Raw genomic sequence first — 22,955 nt, forward strand, 5'->3', positions numbered from 1 at the left:
CAGGAACTTATGCAGGTGCTAGCCAGTATTCAGTGCCGACACCAGGCAAAGTTTGGACAATTTCCTCGAGGAAAAGTCCATAGTCTGTTATTGAGAAAGGCATGGGGGAAGCCACTGCTTGCCCTGGATTGGTAGCATGGAATGTTGCTACTCTTTGGGTTTTTGCCAGGTACTATGGACATGGATTGGCCACCGTGAGAAAGGGCTACTGGGCCTGATGGACCATTGGTCTGATCCAGTAAAGCTATTCTTATGTTCTTATGGTCTCAAATGCCCAGTTAGTTAAGCAGGTTCCAGCACTGAATAATGCCATTGCGCACATAACTCCTGGCTTCTCCTCAGCTCTGCCCCATGTAGCACCCCTGACCTGACTACTTGGAATGTAGCTGGTGAATACAGATGATATTCGACGGCACTGTCCAGCTGAGTTCGCCCAGTAGCTAACTGAATATTGGTGGCTGGGTGGAAACCGCCCACTTAAATCTCTTTGAATGCCAACTCTTATATGTTTAAAGAACAATTCTATAAAGGGGTGTCCACTTTAATGGGAGTATGCCTAAATGGCAGCGTCAAATTTGCACCTCAATGCTCCACACAAATGTAAAAGGATCAAAAACAAACAAAGTGGAACTGTTGCAAGGGGCATCGGTGAGAGGTAGCGCAGCCCACCCTCAACGTTATCCACAGGAGCTCCTCCTTAAAAGGGGCGGGGCCAACGGCGCTCAGTTAAACAGGCTTGGGCAGGCAAGCAGGAGGCAGGAAAAGCAGAAGGAGAGAAAAGCAGAGAAGCGAACAGGAGAGAGGAAGAAGGAGCAAGAGAAGGCAGGAGAGAGCAAGGGGCATCGGCGAGAGGTAGCTCCACCCACCCCCCGACATCATCCACTGGAGCTCCTCCTTAAAAGGGGAAGGGGCCAATGGAGCTCAGCCGTTCGGCACGCATCGAAGGCGAGCGTTAAAGGCGCTCGCCTTAGCGAAGGGCCTTAAGAAGGGACGAGCAAAGAAGAAACACTAAGTACCACAAGGGCAACAGGACAGTCAAGCAGTAGATAAACAAACACAGTGTAAGTGGATAAGTATAAGTCACACATGTCAAACACAAGGCCCGGGGGCCAAATCTAAGTACTTGACTGTGCAGCACCGGTCCCAGTGGCACTCCAAGCTCCTCACCATGTTTTCTCAGTACCCATTTGCAGGCAGAAGGACCCAGGCTCAGTGTAAAAGCTAGGTTGGAGCAGGGCGCTCCATAGAAGTGCCTGACTGTGCCACAGGTGTCTCAGGGCGAGGAAGGATCTATACTTCTACTAAGGCTAGATAATAGAAAATTTAGCCCTCGACTTAGCCTGTATTTTAGATCTCAGCCCCTTATGTGATTGAGTTTGACACCCCTGGTGTAAGTGGATAAGTGTAAGGTGATGCATGTCAGTAACAAAAATCTTATACACGAATACAGGATGTCTGGTGCAGTACTTAGAGAAGCCCCCCAAGAAAGAGACTTGGGAGTACTGGTCGACAAGTCAATGAAGCCGTCTGCACAATGCACAGCGGCTAAAAGGGCGAACAGAATGCTAGGAATGATTAAGAAGGGGATCACGAACAGATTGGAGAAGGTTATCAAGCCGCTGTACCAGGCCTTGGTATGCCCTCACCTGGAATACTGCGTCCAGCACTGGGCACCGTACGTGAAGAAGGACACAGTACTACTTGAAAGGGTCCAGGGAAGAGCGACTAAAATGGTTATGGGGCTAGAGGAGTTGCCGAACAGTGAGAGATTAGAGAAAATGGGCCTCTTCTTCCTTGAAAAGAGGAAACTGAGAGAGGACATGATCGAAACATTCAAGATAATGAAGGAAATAGACTTAGTAGATAAAGACAGGTTGTTCGCCCTCTCCAAGGTAGGGAGAACGAGAGGGCACTCTCTAAAGTTAAAAGGGAACAGATTCTATACAAACGTAAGGAAGTTCTTCTTTGGGGGCTGTTATTGGGAAAAACACCCTCCAGGGATTCAAGACAAAGTTAGACAAGTTCCTGCTGAATCAGAACGTACGCAGGTAAAAAGCTAGTCGCAGTTAGGGCACTGGTCTTTGACCTAAGGGCCACTGCGTGAGCGAACTAATGGGCACAACGGACCACTGTTCTGACCCAGCAGCGGTAATTATGAACCAAGAACAGTTTTTTAAAATTTATATACTGTATATTATCTCTACGGTTTACATAGTCACAGTCATAAATGTAGGACAAACAAACAATGATAGGCCTGTGGTGCATATGTCTTCACTGTGCTGGATAGGCATTGCAGGAACTTACATGCACCAGCTGCTCCTGCGTGTCAAACTCCTTGGTGCAGCCTTCCCAGTGGCAGTTGGTTTCATACACGGCTTCCATCTCCTGTTTTCCATCTTCCTTTTCCAGGTCATCCCGACCATCCAGAAGCCCCAGGAGAGGATCCTAATGTAGACATTTAAGAGTACTGACTGGCATCTGATAAGGTGACTGAGTAGCTGTAAGAATGATTCAGTCCTGATTTTGTCTCATTGTGCCTATAGACAAGAAGATCTGCTGTTCTTACAGAAACTGGAAGAGTAAGTCTATAGATACTTGGACTGGCTCAGCCTCTCCCCACTGACACTGGAATTGGGAGGCTAGACACCAAAGAATGACACAGGGACAAATTTTTTTCCCCATCCCCGCGGGAACTCATTTTCCCATCCTGTCCCATCCAGTTTTTTTTCCCTGTCCCTGCCCCTTTCCTGAAAGCTCTGTCCTCATCTGCACAAATCTCAAACACTTTAAAATCATAAGTGCTCGAGGCTTGTGCGGTTAACCCTTTCAGGACCAAGGGACATATTTGTCCCATAACTTTAAAATCCTATAAATTTTGATTGGGATAGTCTACAGTTCTAAATTTGATATGTACGGATTCCATATGATACTGCCTTTATGTAAACAAACTGGTTCCGACATTCATTCATTAGCGTCGTTGCCAGATTGACGAGAAGATTCACTTGCCACACTGTCCATAAGCCAGAAGTGTGATTTAAAAAAAAAAATAATAATGATATTTCACAAAAAAAATCAATTTTTTGGCATCTGCAAGCCCTTTTTACCATAAAAATGTCGTCAAAAAATTGGCCTACGATCCTTATGGTCCTGAAAGGGTTAAGGCAGAGCTTACAGGAACGGGACGGCGACAAAACTTGTGGGGATGGGACGAGGAAATTGAGTTCCTGCGGGGACGGGGACAAATTTGCCCTTGTGTCATTCCCTACTAGACACCTCACACTATAGGGATTTTCAATAGAGCTTACCCTACCTGGGTGCCTGTTGATACTGGGCTGGAGATGTCTCCTTCAGATCCCTCCTCAAATGCTTTCCTGTTGAGAGACTCCAGAATGCCATTCCTGATGGGCTCAGATTTTAGCTGTCATGAAAAAAAGAGAGAAAGTGAAATCCATACCTATGAAACCTTAAATATGTAACAAAATGCTAGATTGGTTCAGACATGATCACATGACTGAAAGAAGGCAACAACCAGTGTTTATTCTTAAAGGTGAACCAGCAAGCATGCTTGATTCTGTACAGCTGTCTTCCTGTCTTTTCAGGCTGTGATGGCTTTTTATTTGACCAATTTTAGGATTTAAAGATCTCCTTGCTAAGGTCAGCCTTGCCACTAGGTTGACTAAGAGGCTCATAATCAAAACAAAAATACATCTAAAAACCCGCCCAAGTCGGCACTTAGACGACCTAAAAGACAGGTTGTCCAAGTGCCGATAATTGAAATGGGTTTTTAGACGTATCCAGAGACTTTTTAGGCCTCTGAAACCTGCTGTGCGCTCAGAGCTGAAAGGGGTGTTTTTGAAGGAGTGGTGAGGGCAGGATGTGGGCCAGCCTAGACTTAGTCGTATTGCAGAGATAATCGAAAGTTTGACGAGACTGCCTAGATGGAACTTATACATTGCGACTTAGGCGATTGAAAAACAGATCTAAGTGCCCAGAAGATATCCAAAGTGACCAGATAACCACTGCAGACACAAAGTACAGACCCCCACACAGTCCCCCAGTGATCACTGACCCCCCCCCCACACACACCGCCATATAAAACGGAATAAAAATGTACATACCTGCCTCCAGAACATTAGCACCTAGTACAGGAAAGTCTAGTAGAGCTGCACAGAGGTGGCTTAAATAGTCTGGGGGATGGGTTAGTGAATCATAGAGAGGAGAACCCAGACCCATAAACCACTCTAACCACTGCATTCATGGTGAAAAATGTGAGCCCACCAAAAAAAAAAAAAAAAAAAACATACCCTACTGTACTGCCATATAGGTGCCACCTGGAGTCATAAGGGCTATTGGGATTGTAGACAGGTGGGTATGGGTTTTGGGGGTGTTTGGCGGACTCTCCATGACTTGCAAGGGAGTTGTGGTGAGATGCTTATGTGGCACCCTTTTTGTGAAGTTCACAGCAGTGCCCTGTAAGGTACCCCATTATTCTGTCGCCATGTTTGGGTAGCTAGTCCATTACTTTGCTGGCCCCTCCCACATTCAAAAGGTCTTGTTCTAGGCATTTGGGACTTGGATGATTTTTTGGATGAGAATGTAGTATACTAGTGTACTAGTGTAGTACGCTAGTGTACTAGCATTCTGGACGTAGAACTAGATGATTATCGAAAAAAAATTATTTTGGATGTATTTTTCAAGAATGGATTTTAGACACTGCCGACTTTGGGCGATTAGCGCCCTAGGCCCAAAATGGACTTAGACATTTCTTTTGATTATGCCCCTCCATGTGTCCACCTTGGGTGGCAGCATTTGAAGGGTAGCAACCCGTTCTGCTGCTACTGCCTTCCCTCTTTACATAAGAACATAAGAATTGCCATACTGGGACAGACTGAAGGTCCATCAAGCCCAGGAGTGTTTCCAAGAGTGGCTAACCCAGATCCCAAGCACCTAGCTAGATCCAAGTAGGAAAACAGATTCTATACTGCTTATGCTAAGAATAAGCAGTGGATTTCCCCAAGCCATCTCAATAATGGCCTATGGACTTCTCTTTCAGGAAAGAATCCAAGCATTTTTTAAACCCCGCTAAGCTTACTGATTTCACCACATTCTAAGGCAATGAATTCCAGGGTTTAATTACACGTAGTGTGAAGAAATATTTTCTCTGGTTTGTTTTAAATCTACTACTTAGTAGCTTCATCGCATGTCCCCTAATCCTACTATTTTTGGAAAGAGTGAACAAGTGATTTACCTCCGCCCTTTCTACTCCACTCATTATTTTATAGACCTCTGTCATATCACCCCAGAGGGAAAAGTGGATTTAGTACTAGCAAAGATTCTTTAACTACAGGTTCATGCTAAAGAGATGCTATGTCCCACTCTGGTGCTGTTGGATGGGTGGGATACAGCAGTGCCTGGACACTGGCCTGTGGTTAAAAATCCTGCACTATCATTGGATCAGCTTGTCCCTTTAGCCCTGGAAGAGGGAGGTCAGCAGTAGTGGCAGCACAATGACAACAGTGTAAGTCTGGTAGAAGAGAGAAGAGGAGGAGGAGAAACTGAACAGTGGACACAGGAGAAGGGAGTAGGAAAGGGGAGTTGCTAGTCACATGGGAAAAGGTAGGGAAGGGAAGTAAAAATGCTAAACTATGGAGGGAAAGTAAGGAGAGATGCTAGACTATGGGTGGGTAGGGAGCAAAAGAAGAGATGCTGGACTATGGTGGTCTGGAGGGCAAGGGGAGGTGATGGACTATATGGTGAGAAGGAAAGGGGAGATGCTGGACTGGAATTAACAAACGGATGGACAGAGGAGACCCCATAGACATCATATACCTTGATTTCCAAAAAGCCTTTGACAAGGTGCCTCACGAGCGTCTACTCCGGAAACTGAAGAACCATGGAGTGGACGGAGACGTACATAGATGGATCAGAAACTGGTTGGCGGGTAGGAAACAGAGGGTAGGGGTAAAGGGCCACTACTCGGACTGGATGAGGGTCACGAGTGGTGTTCCGCAGGGCTCGGTGCTCGGGCCGCTGCTATTTAATATATTCATAAATGATCTAGAAACAGGCACGAAGTGTGAGATAATAAAATTTGCGGACGATATAAAACTATTTAGTGGAGCTGGGACTAAAGAGGAATGTGAAGAATTGCAAAGGGACTTGAACAAACTGGGGGAATGGGCGGCGAGATGGCAGATGAAGTTCAACGTTGAGAAATGTAAAGTATTGCATGTGGGAAGCGGAAACCCGAGGTACAACTATACAATGGGAGGGATATTATTGAATGAGAGTAGCCAAGAAAGGGACTTGGGGGTAATGGTGGACATGACAATGAAGCCGACGGCACAGTGTGCAGCGGCCGCTAAGAAAGCAAATAGAATGCTAGGTATAATCAAGAAGGGTATTACAACAAGGACGGTAGAAGTTATCCTGCCATTGTATCGGGCGATGGTGCGCCCGCATCTGGAATACTGCGTCCAATATTGGTCGCCGTACCTTAAGAAGGATATGGTGTTACTCGAGAGGGTTCAGAGGAGAGCGACACGTTTGATAAAAGGGATGGAAAACCTCTCATACGCTGAGAGATTGGAGAAACTGGGTCTCTTTTCCCTGGAGAAGAGGAGACTTAGAGGGGATATGATAGAGACTTACAAGATCATGAAGGGCATAGAGAGAGTAGAGAAGGACAGATTCTTCAAACTTTCAGAAAATAAAAAAACAAGAGGACATTCGGAAAAGTTGAAAGGGGACAGATTCAAAACTAATGCTAGGAAGTTCTTTTTTACCCAACGTGTGGTGGATACCTGGAATGCACTTCCAGAGGACGTTATAGGGCAGAGTACAGTACTTGGGTTTAAGAAAGGATTGGACAATTTCCTGCTGGAAAAGGGGATAGAAGGGTATAGATAGAGGTTTACTGCACAGGTCCTGGACCTGTTGGGCCGCCGCGTGAGCGGACTGCTGGGCATGATGGACCTCAGGTCTGACCCAGCGGAGGCATTGCTTATGTTCTTATGACTCCAAGAAGGAAGAATAAGGCCTTGAGCTGCCCCTGGGGTGAGGTGGGATGGCAGGGCACAGAACTAAATTTTGCCTAGGAAGTTGGATACATTTACATTTTGCCTAGGAAGTGGATACATTTACCCATCCCACCCCCAATCAAAGGCATGCAAAGCAAAAAATATATATGACGGTCTACTAACCACCAGAGCAGCAAAAATAGACCACCACTTCTCAAATCTGTTGACCATGACGCCCAACTACAAAACATTCAGGAAAGAACTGAAAACCATACTATTCAAAAAATTTGTCAAATGATCTAACCAGACCGTATCGACCATTCCCAGATCCCAACGCATACTATAGCTATCAACCTTGTAATCTCCCTGGGAATGCCCAGGCTAATTTCTTGTTGTAAATCGCCTAGAACTGAAAGGTATTGGCGGGATAGAAGACATCAATGCAATGATAATGATTTAATATGTAAGCATGTTATTTGTTATAGTGTGTCCTTGAAGTGATTTGTATGACAAATGTAAATGTTCTATTTTGTATGTTAATATGTAACTTGCCCTGAATAAGGGTTGTGAGAAATAAACAAACAAGCAAACAAGCATTTAGGCTGGACTTGCTCCTCCAGTTCTACTGAACTCACGCAGCATTGCAATGGCTGTGTTACTGGGCGCAGTAAGAAGTCATTCCCTGCCTCCCTTGCTCTCTTGTGTGTAACCCACTCATCATTACTTTGCTGTCCTTTTGGAATTAGTAAGGGGCCATTGGTCCCTCCTGATCATTCCTCTGTTCTGTAACTCACACCATCATTGATTGTGCCCCTTTGCTCTTTTTTTTTTTTCATGCTGGATCTCACATATTATTATTTGATTGTATTCTGGAGGTCAGTTATGGATCAGGCACCCTATGCTGTCACTCATCTTTTTATCATTTAAATTTCTTTTATCATGCCTTTGAAATTTAGACTCAAACACTAAGACTTTCTTATCGTCTGTACTTCTTTTTTCGTATATAATTCTCTGACTTCCTTTCTATATACACTTCTCCCTCCGTATTCGTGGTTTCAGCAATTGCGGTTTTGATTATTCAAGGTTTTTAGCTTGCTGGCTCCTCCCACCAAATTACGTCAGCTTGCATAGAGAAATCAAGTTTCAAGTTTATTAAAATTTTGATAAAACGCAAATCAAAAATTCTAAGCCTTTTACAATTTGTATTAAAAAGGGGGAAACAATAAACAGATAAATACTGACTAAACAATACTCGACAAACATAAATACTTTCTTCACTGTGTTCTGCCTCTCCTTCAGGAACAGGCCAGGTCTCCCACCATTCGCGATGGTTTTTAATAGAAAACAGCGAATAACATATGAAAAAGTTATTTGCGGTTCTGTTAATCCCCTATCACAGTGAATACGGAGGGAGAAGTGTATTTCTATTTTTACCTTTTTTTCCCCTCCTGGTTGTGTTATCCCTATATGTTCTCTCTTTGATATCATTTTTGTAGTTCTTCCCTTCTTCCTTACTGTGCCAGTCCAGTTTTGTACATCTGTCTGAAATTTTGTCCATGTATTGCATTGTCCTCCACATTTTAGAACTGTAATCGCTTTGAAATATTTGACAATGCGTGTACATCAAATTTTAAATAAAACTCGAAACCTGATATTGCTTAACAGTGTTTCAGGAGGGAGTTAAGAGTTGCTGTCTCTTTCCTCTCAAGCTCCTGTGCTGAGACTGTTGCTCCTGTTCTCTCACTCCTTTGCTGTACTGCTGCATCGGTCGTGGGAAGAATTTGGTATCGTGTCCATCCGTGATTTCCCTTGCAGGTGAGGTTGTTCCAGTGTGAACGCAGTGCAGATATTTGGGAGTCATGTTTGACTCTACTCTGTCTTTTAAGGCCCAAATCAAGGCAGTAATATCTGGCGTGTTATTCAAATTGCGTCTACGCCGGAGGTTAGGCGATTACCGTATTTTCACGCATATAACGTGTATAACACGCATACGCGTATAGCGCGTGGGTCCAAACCATTTGTGTAAAAAATTTTTTTATATAGCACGCACACGCGTATACCGCGTATGCTGCTATAATCTCCTCCCGCCACTCCCGCTTACTCCCTCTTCTGGCCTGCGAACCGGCATCTTCCCCCCCCCGCTCGCGTCACCCCCCTCCCCCGCGATCCAACATCCCCCCCAGCACCGCAAGACATCGGTCGCTTACCCGATTGGGCACCAGCACCAGCACCAATGCACAGGACGTGCCAGTGCCAGTGCTCGAAGATCCTCCCTCGTTCAGCTGGGCTGAGCTGAGCGGTGCGAAGGAGATCCTCCCTCTTCCCTATACTGGGCTGGACTGGGCTTTGAGCATTGCGCATGCTCAAAGCCTTCTGGTCTCGCTCTCTCTGAGATTCTCAGATTCAGAATCTCGGAGAGAGCGAGACCAGAAGGCTTTGAGCATGCGCAAATGCTAAAAGCCCAGTCCAGCCCGGCAAAGGGAAGAGGGAGGATCTCCCTCGCACCGCCCAGCCCAGCCCAGCCCAGCCCAGCCCAACGAGGGAGGATCTTCGGGCACTGGCACTGGCACGTCCTGTGCATTGGTGCTGGTGCCGGTGCCCAATCGGGTAAGCGACCGATGTCTTTGCGGTGCTGGGGGGGATGTAGGATCGTGGGGGAGGGGGGTGACGCGAGCGGGGGGGTAGGATGCCGGTTCGTAGAGGGGATGCCGGATCGCACTGAAAAAAAAATTTGTATAACGTGCTCACACATATAACGCGCATGGTTATACTCGGTTTGTAAAATCGTGTATAACGCGTGCGTTATATGCGTGAAAATACGGTATCTCTCTTATGACAACTTTCGAACTGTTATCACATTGATGATTACACCTTTACTTGACTATTGTAATTTCATCTATTTAGGTTTGCCTAAATGTGTCTTGCACGCATTGGAACTTGCACAAAATGCAGCTGAAAGCCTTTTTGAACATGTTTTGAAATTTGATCATATTGCTCCAATACTTCGAGAACTTCATTGGCTACCTGTTGGTACACGGGTCGAATTCAATGTCCTTTGCATGATGTTCAAGGTGCTTCAGTATAACTGCCCTTCAAGTATTCGCTCTCTATTGCTGTGGTATTGTCCCTCCCGTGAGCTATGGTCCTCAGACAGTTTGAAACTACAAATTCCCTCACTAGCTGCTGTAAGGCTCACAGGGAACCGTAAATCTATGTTTTCTGTGCAGGGTACGGTACTTTAGAAAGGGTGTGAAAACTGTTTTAGTTGAGCGCTTTTTTGGTGCTAGTCGTGTAACTGTGTGAGATAGAGTTGTTCGTTTTCCATTGCTTTATACGTATCTGTTTTATTTTTAGAATTTGTATGTGATTATTGTATCCCGCTTAGATTTGTGGATAGGCGGGTTATAAATAAGTGTACATAAATAAATACTGCACTCACCTGGCACTGCGTGGACATGTTTCGAGGGTGAGAATGCTGCCTCATGGTCCCCACCCTGCTGGACAGGTGCTCCTGAGCATTGTAGGGTACCGCAGGATTGTTACCAAATGGTGATCCTTGACCCTTCGGATGAGCAGGACAATTCTGATATCCAAGTGATGGGCTAAAACAATTCATCAAGACTTTTTAAAAATCTGTCTTAACAGGCTGGCTTCCTTTCCAACACAACGTATTACACACTTAAGATAGTGCCATTAACTTAGATGGTATAATTAGTATAATAATAATTGTTGTTGCACAATGAGATGTTTTTAAGTTTGTAACTTGTTATAATGAGCTGTTTTTACAATTGTAAACTGCTATGGGATGCAAACATACTGGGATATAATCTTTTTAGGAAGGACAGAGATGGTCAAAAAGGTGGAGGAGTAGCTCTCTATGTAAAGATTGATATCCAAGCGACTGAAATGCAAGAGACCTGGAGCGAGGAAGAAGCGATATGGATCACTTTGAAAAGAGAAGATGGAACTTCTATCTAAGTGGATGTAGTCTACAGACCTCCGACCCAATCGCAGCAAACTGATAAAGATCTGATTGTGGATCTCCAAAAGTTTGGAAAGAAGGAGGAGGTGCTGCTGTTGGAGGATGTAAACCTGCCGGATGTGGACTGGAAAGTTTTGTCTGCGGAAAGAAGTAGGGAGATTGTGGATGCCTTTCAAGAGGCTATGCTCAGACAAAAGGTGACAGAACCCATGAGGGAAAAAGCGATATTGGATCTTGTCCTCACAAATGGGGAGAGAATCTCTAATGTTCGAGTGGGTGCTCACCTGGGAAGTAATGATCATCAAACGGTTTGGTTTGATATAACGGCTAAAGTGGAGAGCAGTCGCACAATTCTTAAAGTCCTAGATTTCAAACATACGGACTTTAATAAAATGGGAGAGTACCTGAAGAAAGAGTTGCTAGGATGGGAGGACATAAGAGAAGTGGAAAAACAGTGGTCTAAGCTGAAAGGAGCGATAAAAAGGGCTATGAACCTTTATGTGAAGAAAATAAATAAAAACAAGAGAAAAAGGAAACTGATGTGGTTCTCCAAACTAGTGGCGGAGAAAATAAAGGCAAAAAAAATATTAAAAAACCCAAGAAGAGGAGTATAAAAATGACTACCGGGTGAAACTGAAAGAAGCCAAGAGAGAGATACGTCAGGCGAAAACGCAGGCGGAAGAGCATATGGCTAAAAATGTAAAAACGGAAGACAAAATTTTTTTCAGATATATTAGTGAAAGGAGAAAGATGAAAATAGGAATTGCTAAACTAAAAGATGCTAGGAATCAATATGTGGTGAGTGATGAGGGAAAAAGCAAACGTGCTAAACCAATACTTCTGTTCTGTGTTCACGGAAGAAAATCCCAGAGAAGGACTGAGATTGTCTGGCAAAGTAATGCAAGAAAATGGAGTAGATTCTGCGCCGTTCATGAAGGAAAGTGTTTATGAGCAACTTGAAAAACTGAAGGTCGGCAAAGCGATGGGACTGGACGGGATCCATTCCAGGATACTGAGGGAGCTCAGAGAGGTTCTGGCAGGTCCTATTAAAGGCTTGTTCAACAAATCTCTGTAGATGGGAGTGGTTCCTGGGGATTGGTGAAGAGCAGATGTGGTTCTCACTTCGGTTGTTGGAAAAATAATGGAAGTGTTGCTGAAAGAAAGGATAGTGAACTTCCTAGAATCTAATGGATTACAGGATCTGAGGCAACATGGCTTTACTAAAGGTAAATCGTGCCAAATGAACCTGATTGAATTTTTTGATTGGGTGAACGGAGAACTGGATCAAGGACATATGCTAGATGCCATTTTCTTAGATTTCAGCAAAGCCTTTGACACGGTTCCTCATAGGAGGCTCTTGAACAAAATTGAAGGGCTGAAGTTAGGACCCAAAGTGGTGAACTGGTTTAGAAACTGGTTGTTGTACAGATGCCAGAGGGTGGTGGTTAATGGAAGTCGCTCGGAGGAAGGAAAGGTGAGTAGTGGAGTCCCTCAGGGTTCGGTTCTGTGGCCAATCCTGTTCAATATATTTGTGAGTGACATTGCTGAAGGGATAGAAGGTAAGGTTTGCCTTTTTGCGGATGATACCAAGATTTGTAACAGAGTAGACACCGTGGAGGGAGTGGAAAGCATGAAAAAGGATCTGCAAAAGTTAGAGGAATGGTCTAATATCTGGCAACTAAAATTCAATGCAAAGAAAAGCAGAGTAATGGATTTTGGGATTAATAATTGGAAAGAACCATATATGCTGAGAGGTGAGAGGCTGATATGCACGGAGGGGGAGAGGGACCTCGGGGTAATAGTGTCCGAAGATCTAAAGGTGAAAAAACAGTGTGACAAGGCGGTGGCTGCTGCCAGAAGGATGGTGGGCTGTATAAAGAGAGGCATAACCAGTATAAGAAAGAAGGTGTTGATACCCCTGTGCAGGTCGTTGGTGGTTTTGGAGACCGTATCCGGCGAAGGACGTAAGAAGACTTGAAGTGGTCCAGAGAAGAGCGATGAAAATGATAGGAGGTTTGTGCCAAAAGATGTATGAAGATATTGGGGAATCCCTGGACATCGTGTATCTGGACTTTAGCAAAGCATTCGATAGCGTACCACACCGCAGATTGCTGAGCAAGATGAGTTCTATAGGATTAGGTGACACATTGACGCAATGGGTTGGGAACTGACTTGGAGGTAGGCTTCAAAGGGTGGTGGTGAACGGCACCCCCTCCGAAATGACGGAGGTGATCAGTGGAGTGCCACAGGGCTCAGTCTTGGGCCCAATCCTATTCAACATCTTTATAAGGGACTTGGCAGAAGGGCTTCGAGGTAAAATAACATTATTCGCCGATGACGCCAAACTAAGCAATGTAGTGGGCAAATGCACAACGGACGGAGATTCAATGCCCGATAACATGATGCACGACCTACTCCTACTGGAGTGATGGTCTAGGACATGGCAACTCAACTTCAATACCCAAAAATGCAAAGTTATGCACCTGGGCAGCCAAAATCCATGCAAGTCTTATACTCTTAATGGCGAGATCCTAGCAAAAACGGTAGCAGAACGAGACTTGGGGGTAATCGTCAGTGAGGACATGAAGTCTGCCAATCAAGTGGAGCAGGCTTCGTCCAGGGCAAGACAAATCATGGGCTGCATACGAAGGGGTTTCGTCAGTCGTAAGGCGGAAGTCATTATGCCATTGTATAGATTCATGGTGAGGCCCCACCTGGAATACTGTGTGCAATTCTGGAGGCCGCATTATCGCAAGGATGTGCTGAGACTGGAGTCGGTGCAGAGAATGGCCACCCGGATGGTCACGGGACTCAAGGATCTTCCATACGAAGGACGGCTTGACAAATTACAGCTATACTCGCTCGAGGAGCGCAGAGAGAGGGGAGACATGATCGAGACGTTCAAGTATATTACGGGCCGCATCGAGGCGGAGGAAGATATCGTCTTTTTCAAGGGTCCCACGACAACAAGAGGGCATCCGTGGAAAATCAGGGGCGGGAAACTACGAGGTGACACCAGGAAATTCTTTTTCACTGAAAGAGTGGTTGATCGCTGAAATAGTCTTCCACTACAGGTGATTGAGGCCAACAGCGTGCCTGATTTTAAGGCCAAATGGGATCGGCACATGGGATCTATTCACAGGGCAAAGATAGGGGAGGGACATTAGGGTGGGCAGACTAGATGGGCCGTGGCCCTTATCTGCCATCTATTTCTATGTTTCTATGTTTCTATGAAGAGAGACTGGAAGCCTCTTCCACCTGCTGCTCAGACCATTCTCGGCTCCCTTCTGATGTCACATCTTAGTCGCAGGACCAGGACATGATGTCAGAAGGGAGCCGAGGTTGGCATGAGACGCAGGTGTCAGTAAACATTTAAAGAGATGTGCAGGGGGGTGGGGGAGAGTGGGGGGCACGTGGCGTGGGGATGGCAAGCACCACCGCCCTGGATGCCAACCTCACGCTACGCCACAAGTATTAAAATCAAATCAAACTTTCATTATACACTACAAGAGACAATGCCCACAATACATATTAAATATATTTTATTAATTATTTTATAAATAAAAATTATGCCTGGGAAGTAAAGTAAGACTAACCGCTATACAATGACAATGTACACATAAGATAAGTCAGGGGTAGGCAATTCCGGTTCTTGAGAGCCGGAGCCAGGCCAGATTTTCAGGATATCCACAATGAATATATACGAGATGGATTTGCATGCACTGCCTCCTTGAGATGCAAACCTATCTCATGCATATTTATTGTGGATATCCTGAAAACCTGACCTGGCTCTGGTCTCACGAGAACCGGAATTGCCTACCCCTGAGATAAGTGATGGGGTGGGGGTGGGTTAGCTGTAAGCCAGTCTGGTGTCTGACTGGCTGAGAATTTTTGCCCATGCAGAATGTGACACTTGTAAACTTCCTTGCTCTACTCTCCCCTTCCCTCCAACTAATCTGGTTTTCACATACCTGATGGTGCCCACAGAAAGATGTCCATAGGAACCATTGGTGGAAGCACAGCGGGAGTTTAGAAAAGCCACAAGGGAATTTGGGGAGGTGCGGATGACAGTCTGCAGGTCTATGCTTGAGTCAGAGAGTGGAGATATGGACAAGGCTCTCTTCTTGCTTAGCTTCACCGAGTTACGGGGTGTGGAAAACCGGGACCCTGAGAAAAGAATACCAAGGGAACCATATCAGACAAGAATCTGTTAATAAAATTTGCAGTTAAATAAAAGACACAAATCAACTGTGAGGAAACAATTGTTCTTTACAGGTCTAATATTAATTAAATATAGGAGAATTAGTTAGATATACATTATCAATATACTTAGGTCATAGATATAAATTGTACCCAGTTTTTAGGTAGGTAATGGTTAACAGCAGGAAGTCCCAATAATTGTTCTTTGCGTTGTGGGGGAGATGGGAAGAGGGAGGGAGGTGCTTATGTTCACAGCCTGGTGGGGTGGAGGGAGGAAGGGTGGAGGGGGCCATTTCAGGGGAGGGGCCTGAGGGGGCTCCGAATGCAAAGGTAATCAGGCACCAGCTGATCTTCAGCCCAGTGCCTGGTTGCCTTCACTGTATAAAGTTAGGACAGCATTTTTTCTGTCCTTACCTTATGCGCTTGCTCAACTGATTAGCAGAATGAAAATCTCTGCTGTCTAGCTTTCTGTACCACCCTAACTCCACCTCCGCACTGCCTACAAACTAGTCAATTTCGGCATGGGCTGTCAGAGAGGATATTCAGCGGCACTCTTTGTATAATTGTTGTTGAATATTCTTGGTTAGCTCCAAAAAGGCAATTTAAGCAGCCAATCAGCCTCTCCTGGCTTCTTAAATCACATGGAGGGCAATTTTCCAAAAGGACATCTAAGTCTGACTTTGATGTTTCCAATTAAACGTCCAAATTTGGAAGCACAGAAATGTCCATTTTCAAAAGGATATCCACATATTTTTTATTTGAAGATCACCTACTTGGACGACTTGGCCACCAAAACGTCTAGATCACCAGGACATCTAACTTTATTCACCATTTTCGACTACAAAAACGTCCAGGTTAGAAATATCCAAATCAGCACCATTCAGATATGGGAGGAGCCACCATTCTAATGGACTAACCACATTGACATGCCAACAGAGCCGTTGGGGCACCATAGAGGGCACTGTGTAACACTTGTCTGAAGAGCCACTCTGTGTTGCTAAATAATCCCTTGAGCAGGGGTGCCCAAAAGGTCGATCATGATCAACCAGTAGATCACAATGGAAACGCAAGTCAATCGCGGAGCCCATCCCGGGCTCTGCGATAGACTCGCATTGACTTTGCATTCTCCCTGCTTCCCCAACACCGTAAAAGCCTGGCACAAGTGCCAGGCCCACAAGATTCCCCCCCCTCACGTCAATTCTGATGTTGGAGAGGAAGTTCTGGGCCAGCCAATCGCTGCCTAGCTGGCTCAGAACTTCCTCTCCATTGTCAGGCCTGTGGGCCCAGCAAGGGCCTGGCTTTTGCATCGTCAGGGAAGCAGGGAGAAATCTGCGGCAGTGGGTTAAATCGGTGGCGGTGGCTTGGGGGGCAGGGAGAGAGAAAGAACGACAGAAAGAAAGAAAGAAGGGGGGAAGGAAGAGAGACAGAGAGAGAGAGAAAGAAAGGGGGAAGGGAGAGAGAAAGAAAGACAAAAAGAAAGGGGGCAGGGAGAGAGAGAGAAAGAAAGAAAGGGGGCAGGGAGAGAGAAAGAAAGACAGAAAGAAAGAAAGGTGGCAGGAAGAGAGAAAGAAAGAAAGAAAGGAGAGGGGGCAGGGAGAGAGGAAGAAAAAGTTGGGGGAGGGAATGGAGTGTGTCAGGTGGTAGGGGGTATGCAGGGAGAGAGGAAGAAAAAGTTGGACTCATGGAGGGACAGAGAGAGATGTTGGTTGGGGAATGGAATGAGGTCTGGAGGAGAGGAAGCATGCAGGAGGAAGAAAGAAAGGTAGAAAGAAATATTGGATTTACAATCAGAAGGAAGTGCAATCAGAGATTCATGAAATCACCAGACAACAAAGGCAGGAAAAATGATTTTATTTTCAGTTTAGTGATCAAAATGTGTCTGTTTTGAGAATTTATATCTGCTGTCTATATTTTGCTCTATGGCCCCCTTTTACTAAACTGCAATAGCGATTTTTAGCACAGGGAGCCTATGAGCATCGAGAGCAGCGCAGGGCATTCAGTGCAGCTTCCTGCGCTAAAAACTCCTATTGCGGTTTAGTAAAAAGGGAGGAGGTATATTTGTCTATTTTTGTATAGTTGTTACTGAGGTGACATTGCATATTTTAAAGTCATCTGCCTTGACCTCTGGAAAAAACCCCAAATACAAATGATAATTAACATTTTCTCTGCGTACAATGTGCTTTGTGTTTTTAAAAATTTTATTGTTGGTAGATTATTTTGACTTGGTCATTTTAAAAGTAGCTCGCAAGCCAAAAAAGTGTGGGCACCCCTGGCCTAGAGTGTGACACAAGATTTCCTGCATGTTGCTTTGATTGTTCTTATCATTCCTTTTCATCAAATTTTATTTTTGTTTTATTGCTATCTTTGATGCATTAATCGGCCTTTTTATTAAAAAACACAATTTTTTTTTATAACATCTACTGAAGAGTATGTTTTTCAAGACTTTCACATAATTGTTTATATTAGGCTTAGATGAGCAAACACAAAGACGAAATACCACTGGTGAATCCAATACAAGAGTGAAACAATGTCACAGGAATTATCAGATTCAAAAGTTTATTGGGGATAAAATATCCAAGCATAAAATCATTTGTTATAAATAAACAATTTTTTTAAAAAAATTCATGAACCAAAAATAAAACTTATGCAAAAACAATTTCACAATACACTAATTTCTCCCAAGAATGGTGATTTATTCCGGACCCTGTAAGGGCCATGTTTCAGTGGACATTTGCCTTTGTCCCATCAAGTTTATTCAAGAGGAACCGTGTCAAAGGCTTTGCTGAAATCTAGCACATGCCCTCAATCCAATTCTCTGGTTTCCCAGTCAAAGAATTCAATCAGATTCATTTGGTATGATTTAGTAAAACCACGTTATCTTGGATGCTGTAACCCATTAGATTCTAGGAAATTCACTATCCTTTCCTTCAGCAACACTTGTTTTTCCAGTAACCGAAGTGAGGCTTACCATTCTGTAGTTTCTCGCTTCATCTCTTTGATCACTTTTGTGAAAAGGGACCACATCCGCTCTTCTCCATCCCATGGAACCACTCTCGTCTCCAAAGATTTATTGAACAAATGTTTAAGAGGACTCGCCAGAACCTTTCTAAGCTCCCTCAATATTCTGGAATGTATCCCATCCTATTGGTTTGTTCACCTTCAGTTTTATTAAGTTGTTCATATATACTTTCTTCTGTGACCAGCGCAGTATCCACTCCCTTCCTATGTGTAACTTTACGAGCAAATAGCGGTCATCTCCAGGATTTTCTTCTGTGAACACAAAAGTATTTTTTAGCACATTTGCCTGTTCCTCATCATTCTCCACATAGTAGTTCATAGCTTCTTTCAGTCTTGCAATTTCATTTTTTGTCTTCCTCCTTTCACTAATATACCTGAAAAAATGTTTATCTCCCTTTTTTTTACATTTCTAGCTATTTGCTCTTCCACTTGTGCTCTCACCAGACATCTCTCTCTCGCTTGGCTTCTTTCAGTTTCATCCAGTATTCCTTTCTGTACTTCTCTTCTTCAGTTTTTTATATTTCAGGAAGGCAAACTCTTTTGCCTTTATTTTCTCTGTCACTAGTTTGGAAGACCATATTGTTTTCTTTTTTATCTTGTTTTAATTTATTTTCCGCATATAAAGTTTGGTAGCCATTTTTGGACCATTGTTTTTCCACTTCTCTTATGTTCTCCCATCCTATCAGCTCATTCTTTAGGTATTCCCCCATTTTACTAAAGTCCATATGTTTGTCCTCCACTTCAGCAGTTATAGCAAACCAAACTGTTTGATGATTGCTACTTCCCAGGTGGACACCCACTCGGACATTAGAGACACTTTCCCCATTTGTGAGCACTAGATGCAGTATCGCTTTTTCCCTCATGGGTTCCGTCACCATTAGTCTGAGCAAAGTCCCTTGAAAGGCATCCACAGTCTCTCTACATCTTTCCGATTGTGCAGATGTAACTCTTCAGGCTACATCTGACAGTTGAAATCACCCAACAGCACCTCCCCTTTCTTTCCCAACTTCTGGATATCTGCAACCAGATCTTTATCAATTTGATATGATTGATTCAGAGGTCTGTAGATAACACCTACGTAGATAGAAGTTCCATCTTCTCTTTTCCCAAAGTGATCCATATTGCTTCTTTCTTTCCCCTGGCCCCGTAGATTTCAGCCGCTTGGATATTGGTCTTTACATGGAGCCTTTTTGACCATCTCTGTTTTTCCTAAATAGATTATAGGCCGGTATGTTTGCATCCCATCCATGGGAATCACTGAACTGTGTGTCTCTGTGATAGCAACAATATCCAAATCTGCTTCTTACCTCAGGGCTTGCAGATCATGAACTACAAGCATTTGTGGTCATTGCTTTCAACTTACCTTTCAATGGCAATCTCATTTTTTGTATATTTTTTTTTAGTTTCACTTCCTGTTGCAATGCTAAGAAGTGAGCTACTAAAATTGCTGTTTACATTGCTATCTTTACTACCATAACATTTTGTCTTTTGCTGGGATATGGCCACCATAATTGTCCTGCACACATACGTCACCCCCATCTTCTAGTTTAAATGCCTAGAAATATATTGCCTGTGGATAAATGTGAACAAGCGGATGTAGTGTATCTAGATTTTCAGAAAGCATTTGACTAAGTCCCGCGTAACTTCCTGGGTAACTGACCCATCCGCTTGTAATGTAATCCAATCTTGAACTCAAGAGGCAAAGGCGACATAGAAAAGCTTGAGACTAGCCTTCAACAGGCTGTTCCAACTAAATGGAACAGCATCTTTAAAATGCCTGTATCAATATGTAAAAACTTAACACATCTTAGACACCTGGCAACTAAATTCAATGACTTAAAAAATCTGCAGAAACTTCTTTTGGACCCAGTGCAGCGTGACCCGGTGCAGCATGAGGACTTGTTGCAAGGAGTTGAACAGCATCGCAAGCTTTAATCTGACTATCTCAAGAAGACATTGAATGCTTGAGTGTTTGGAATGCCATTAGAAACTTAGAAACATGATGGCAGATAAAGGTCGAATGGCCCATCTAGTCTGCCCATCCACAGTAACCATTATCTCTTTTTCTCCCGGAGAGATCCCACGTGCCTATCCCAGGCTCTCTTGAATTCAGACACAGTCTCTGTTTCCACCACCTCTTTTGGAGACGGTTCCACACATCTACCACCCTTTCTGTAAAAAAGTATTTCCTTAGATTACTCCTGAGCCAATCACCTCTTAACTTCATCCTATGCCCTCTCATTGCAGAGTTTCCTTTCAAATGAAAGACTCGACTCATGTGCATTTACATTAGGTAGGTATTTAAATGTCTCTATCATATCTCCCCTCTCCCTTTCCTCCAAAGTATACAGATTGAGATCTTTAAGCCTGTCCCCATATGCCTTATCAAGAAGACCACATTTTAGTAGCCTTCCTCTGGCCCGACTCCATCCTTTTCATATCTTTTTGAAGGTGCGGCCTCCAGAATTGTACACAATATTCTAAATGAGGAATCACCAGAGTCTTATACAGGGGCATCAATACCTCCTTTTTCTTACTGGCCATACCTTTCCCTATGCAACCTAGCATCGTTCTAGCTTTTGCCGTCACCTTTTCAACCTGTATGGCCACCTTAAGATCATCACATACAATCACACCCAAGTCCCGCTCTTCTGTCATGCACATAAGTTCTTCACCCCCTAAACTGTACCATTGTTTTGGGTTTTTGCAGTCCAAATGCATGACCTTACATTTCTTAGCATTAAATTTTAGCTGCCAAATTTCAGACCATTCTTCAAGTTTTGCTAGGTCTTTCTTCATGTTATTCACACCATCCGTGATGTCTACTCTTTTGCAGATTTTGGTATCATCCGCAGAGAAGGAAATCATACCTGACAGCCCTTCAGCAATATCTCTTATAAAAATGTTAAAAAGAACAGGCCCAGGAAAAGAACCTTGAGGCACACCACTGGTAACATTCCTTTCCTCAGAGCGATCTCCATTGACCACTACCCTCTGTTGTCTTCCACTCAACCAGTTTCTGACCCAGCCTGTCACTTTGGGGCCCATCCCAAGAGCACTCAGATTATTTATTAGATGTGTGTGTGGAACATTGTCAAAGCATTTGCTAAAATCTAAATACACCACATCTAGCGCACTTCCTCTACCCAATTCTCTGATCACCAGTCAAAGAAACTGATCAGATTTGTCTGACAAGACCTACCTCTAGTGAATCCATGTGCTTCTTGTTTTGTAATCCACCGGATTCCAGAAACTTCACCATCCTCTGTGTGACATCACTTCCTGGTCCCGCGCCTAGACGTCAGAGAGATCGCCCCAAACGACACGAGGAATGAATATTTTAAAGGAGGGAAAATATTGAAACGATGTTGTTTTCCCAGCAGATAATCCCCTGATGCAGCCGAAGGGCGAAACAGGGCCTGTCGGGATATCTCTATGATAAATGAGATTGAATGAAACCTTCCAAATGGGGTAGATTGATACCGCACTGGACCTTTAACTGCAGACTGCGGTGATTTTGTAATATCGGAAGAGATCATTGAGATAAGTGCTCATTTTTTACCTTCACTAAATTTTGAAAAAGTATTGAATAAGGATCACTTTGAAAAAGAAAATTAGCGGTGCTATATGAGACCAAGGATATATTTCTCTATGACAATGATACTCTTGCCATAGATGGTTTCACAGGAATACTCCTGTAAACACTGAGGTCTCTTCCACTTTTAAAAAATAAATTGAAGAATATATGGCACATAATTTCCGATATTAGGAGTGTATCAATATCATTTTGGTGTGGTTATATTTCTTGAAGATATTCAGCTTGTATTGAAATAACTGATGTAGAGGCATGAGCCAGCACTAACCCCCTCTTTTACCAAGGTGCGCTAACTGATTAGCATGCGCTAAACGCTAACGTGCCCAAAGACTTAAATGCACGCGTTAGCATTTAGCGTGCACTAAATTGATTAGCGCACGCTAATCGGTTAGCGCACCTTAGTAAAAGAGGGCCTAAAAGTCATGCCTTCTGACATGCGCAGAAACAATGGAACAAAGCAACCATGAAGTACAGTCTTGCAGATTGATACAGCATATGACCATATGACAAGGAGGAAAATATGAAGATAGAATAAGTACAGTTGGAGTCAACCAAAACCATCGGATAAAGGCAATCAAATCTTTTCAATTTTAGATCTGGTGGGCAAGTTAGTGGTCGTCAAACATTCATATTTATGTGTTAACATAACCTTCGCACACCAAAGTGTAGTGTTACGTAAATTAGCAGACTTCCAGCTTGATAAAATCATATGGATTGATAAGGCGATTAATACATCAGTTTTTTCTGATATGTTGTCAATATGTCCAGTAAGACCAAAGATCTAAAAACGAGTATATCAAAAGTTAAATCAGAGGAAATCGGAAGACATTTACATATAAGTTTCCATATAGAGGTCCAAAAATTCTGGATAAGGGGACATGATAAGAACATATGTTTGAAGTCACCTAAATTGGAGAGGCAATGCCAACATGAATTTGAATCTAATAAGCCAGCTCTATGCAATTTATTCGGGGTCCAGAAGGACTTATGGAAAAAGAAATAAAGGGATTGCATTAAATTGGTGGCTAGAGTAAGTCTATAAGATCTCGTAAAAAGATCAGACCACTGAGAATCCGTGCCATTCCAAGAGGACGTTTCTGACCAAATCTTTCTAGATTTTTGTAGAAAGGGAAAGAATAGT

The 22,955-nt window shown here is 43.7% G+C and overlaps 1 protein-coding gene across 1 annotated transcript in view; it reads right to left on the reverse strand.

The window, feature by feature from the left end:
- The window catches only part of GLI1 (GLI family zinc finger 1), a 329,009-nt gene that overhangs the window by 25,808 nt on the left and 280,246 nt on the right, over positions 1 to 22,955 (reverse strand). The window contains exons 6-9 of the mRNA XM_033938485.1: positions 14,973 to 15,168; positions 10,459 to 10,621; positions 3,311 to 3,418; positions 2,305 to 2,445 (exon numbers count right to left, since the gene is read on the reverse strand). Of these exons, the coding sequence (XP_033794376.1) occupies positions 2,305 to 2,445; positions 3,311 to 3,418; positions 10,459 to 10,621; positions 14,973 to 15,168 (608 nt within the window). The remainder of the gene's footprint in view (positions 1 to 2,304; positions 2,446 to 3,310; positions 3,419 to 10,458; positions 10,622 to 14,972; positions 15,169 to 22,955) is intronic.

Source organism: Geotrypetes seraphini, chromosome 3, assembly GCF_902459505.1.
Source record: "Geotrypetes seraphini chromosome 3, aGeoSer1.1, whole genome shotgun sequence".
Lineage (NCBI taxonomy): Eukaryota > Metazoa > Chordata > Amphibia > Gymnophiona > Dermophiidae > Geotrypetes > Geotrypetes seraphini.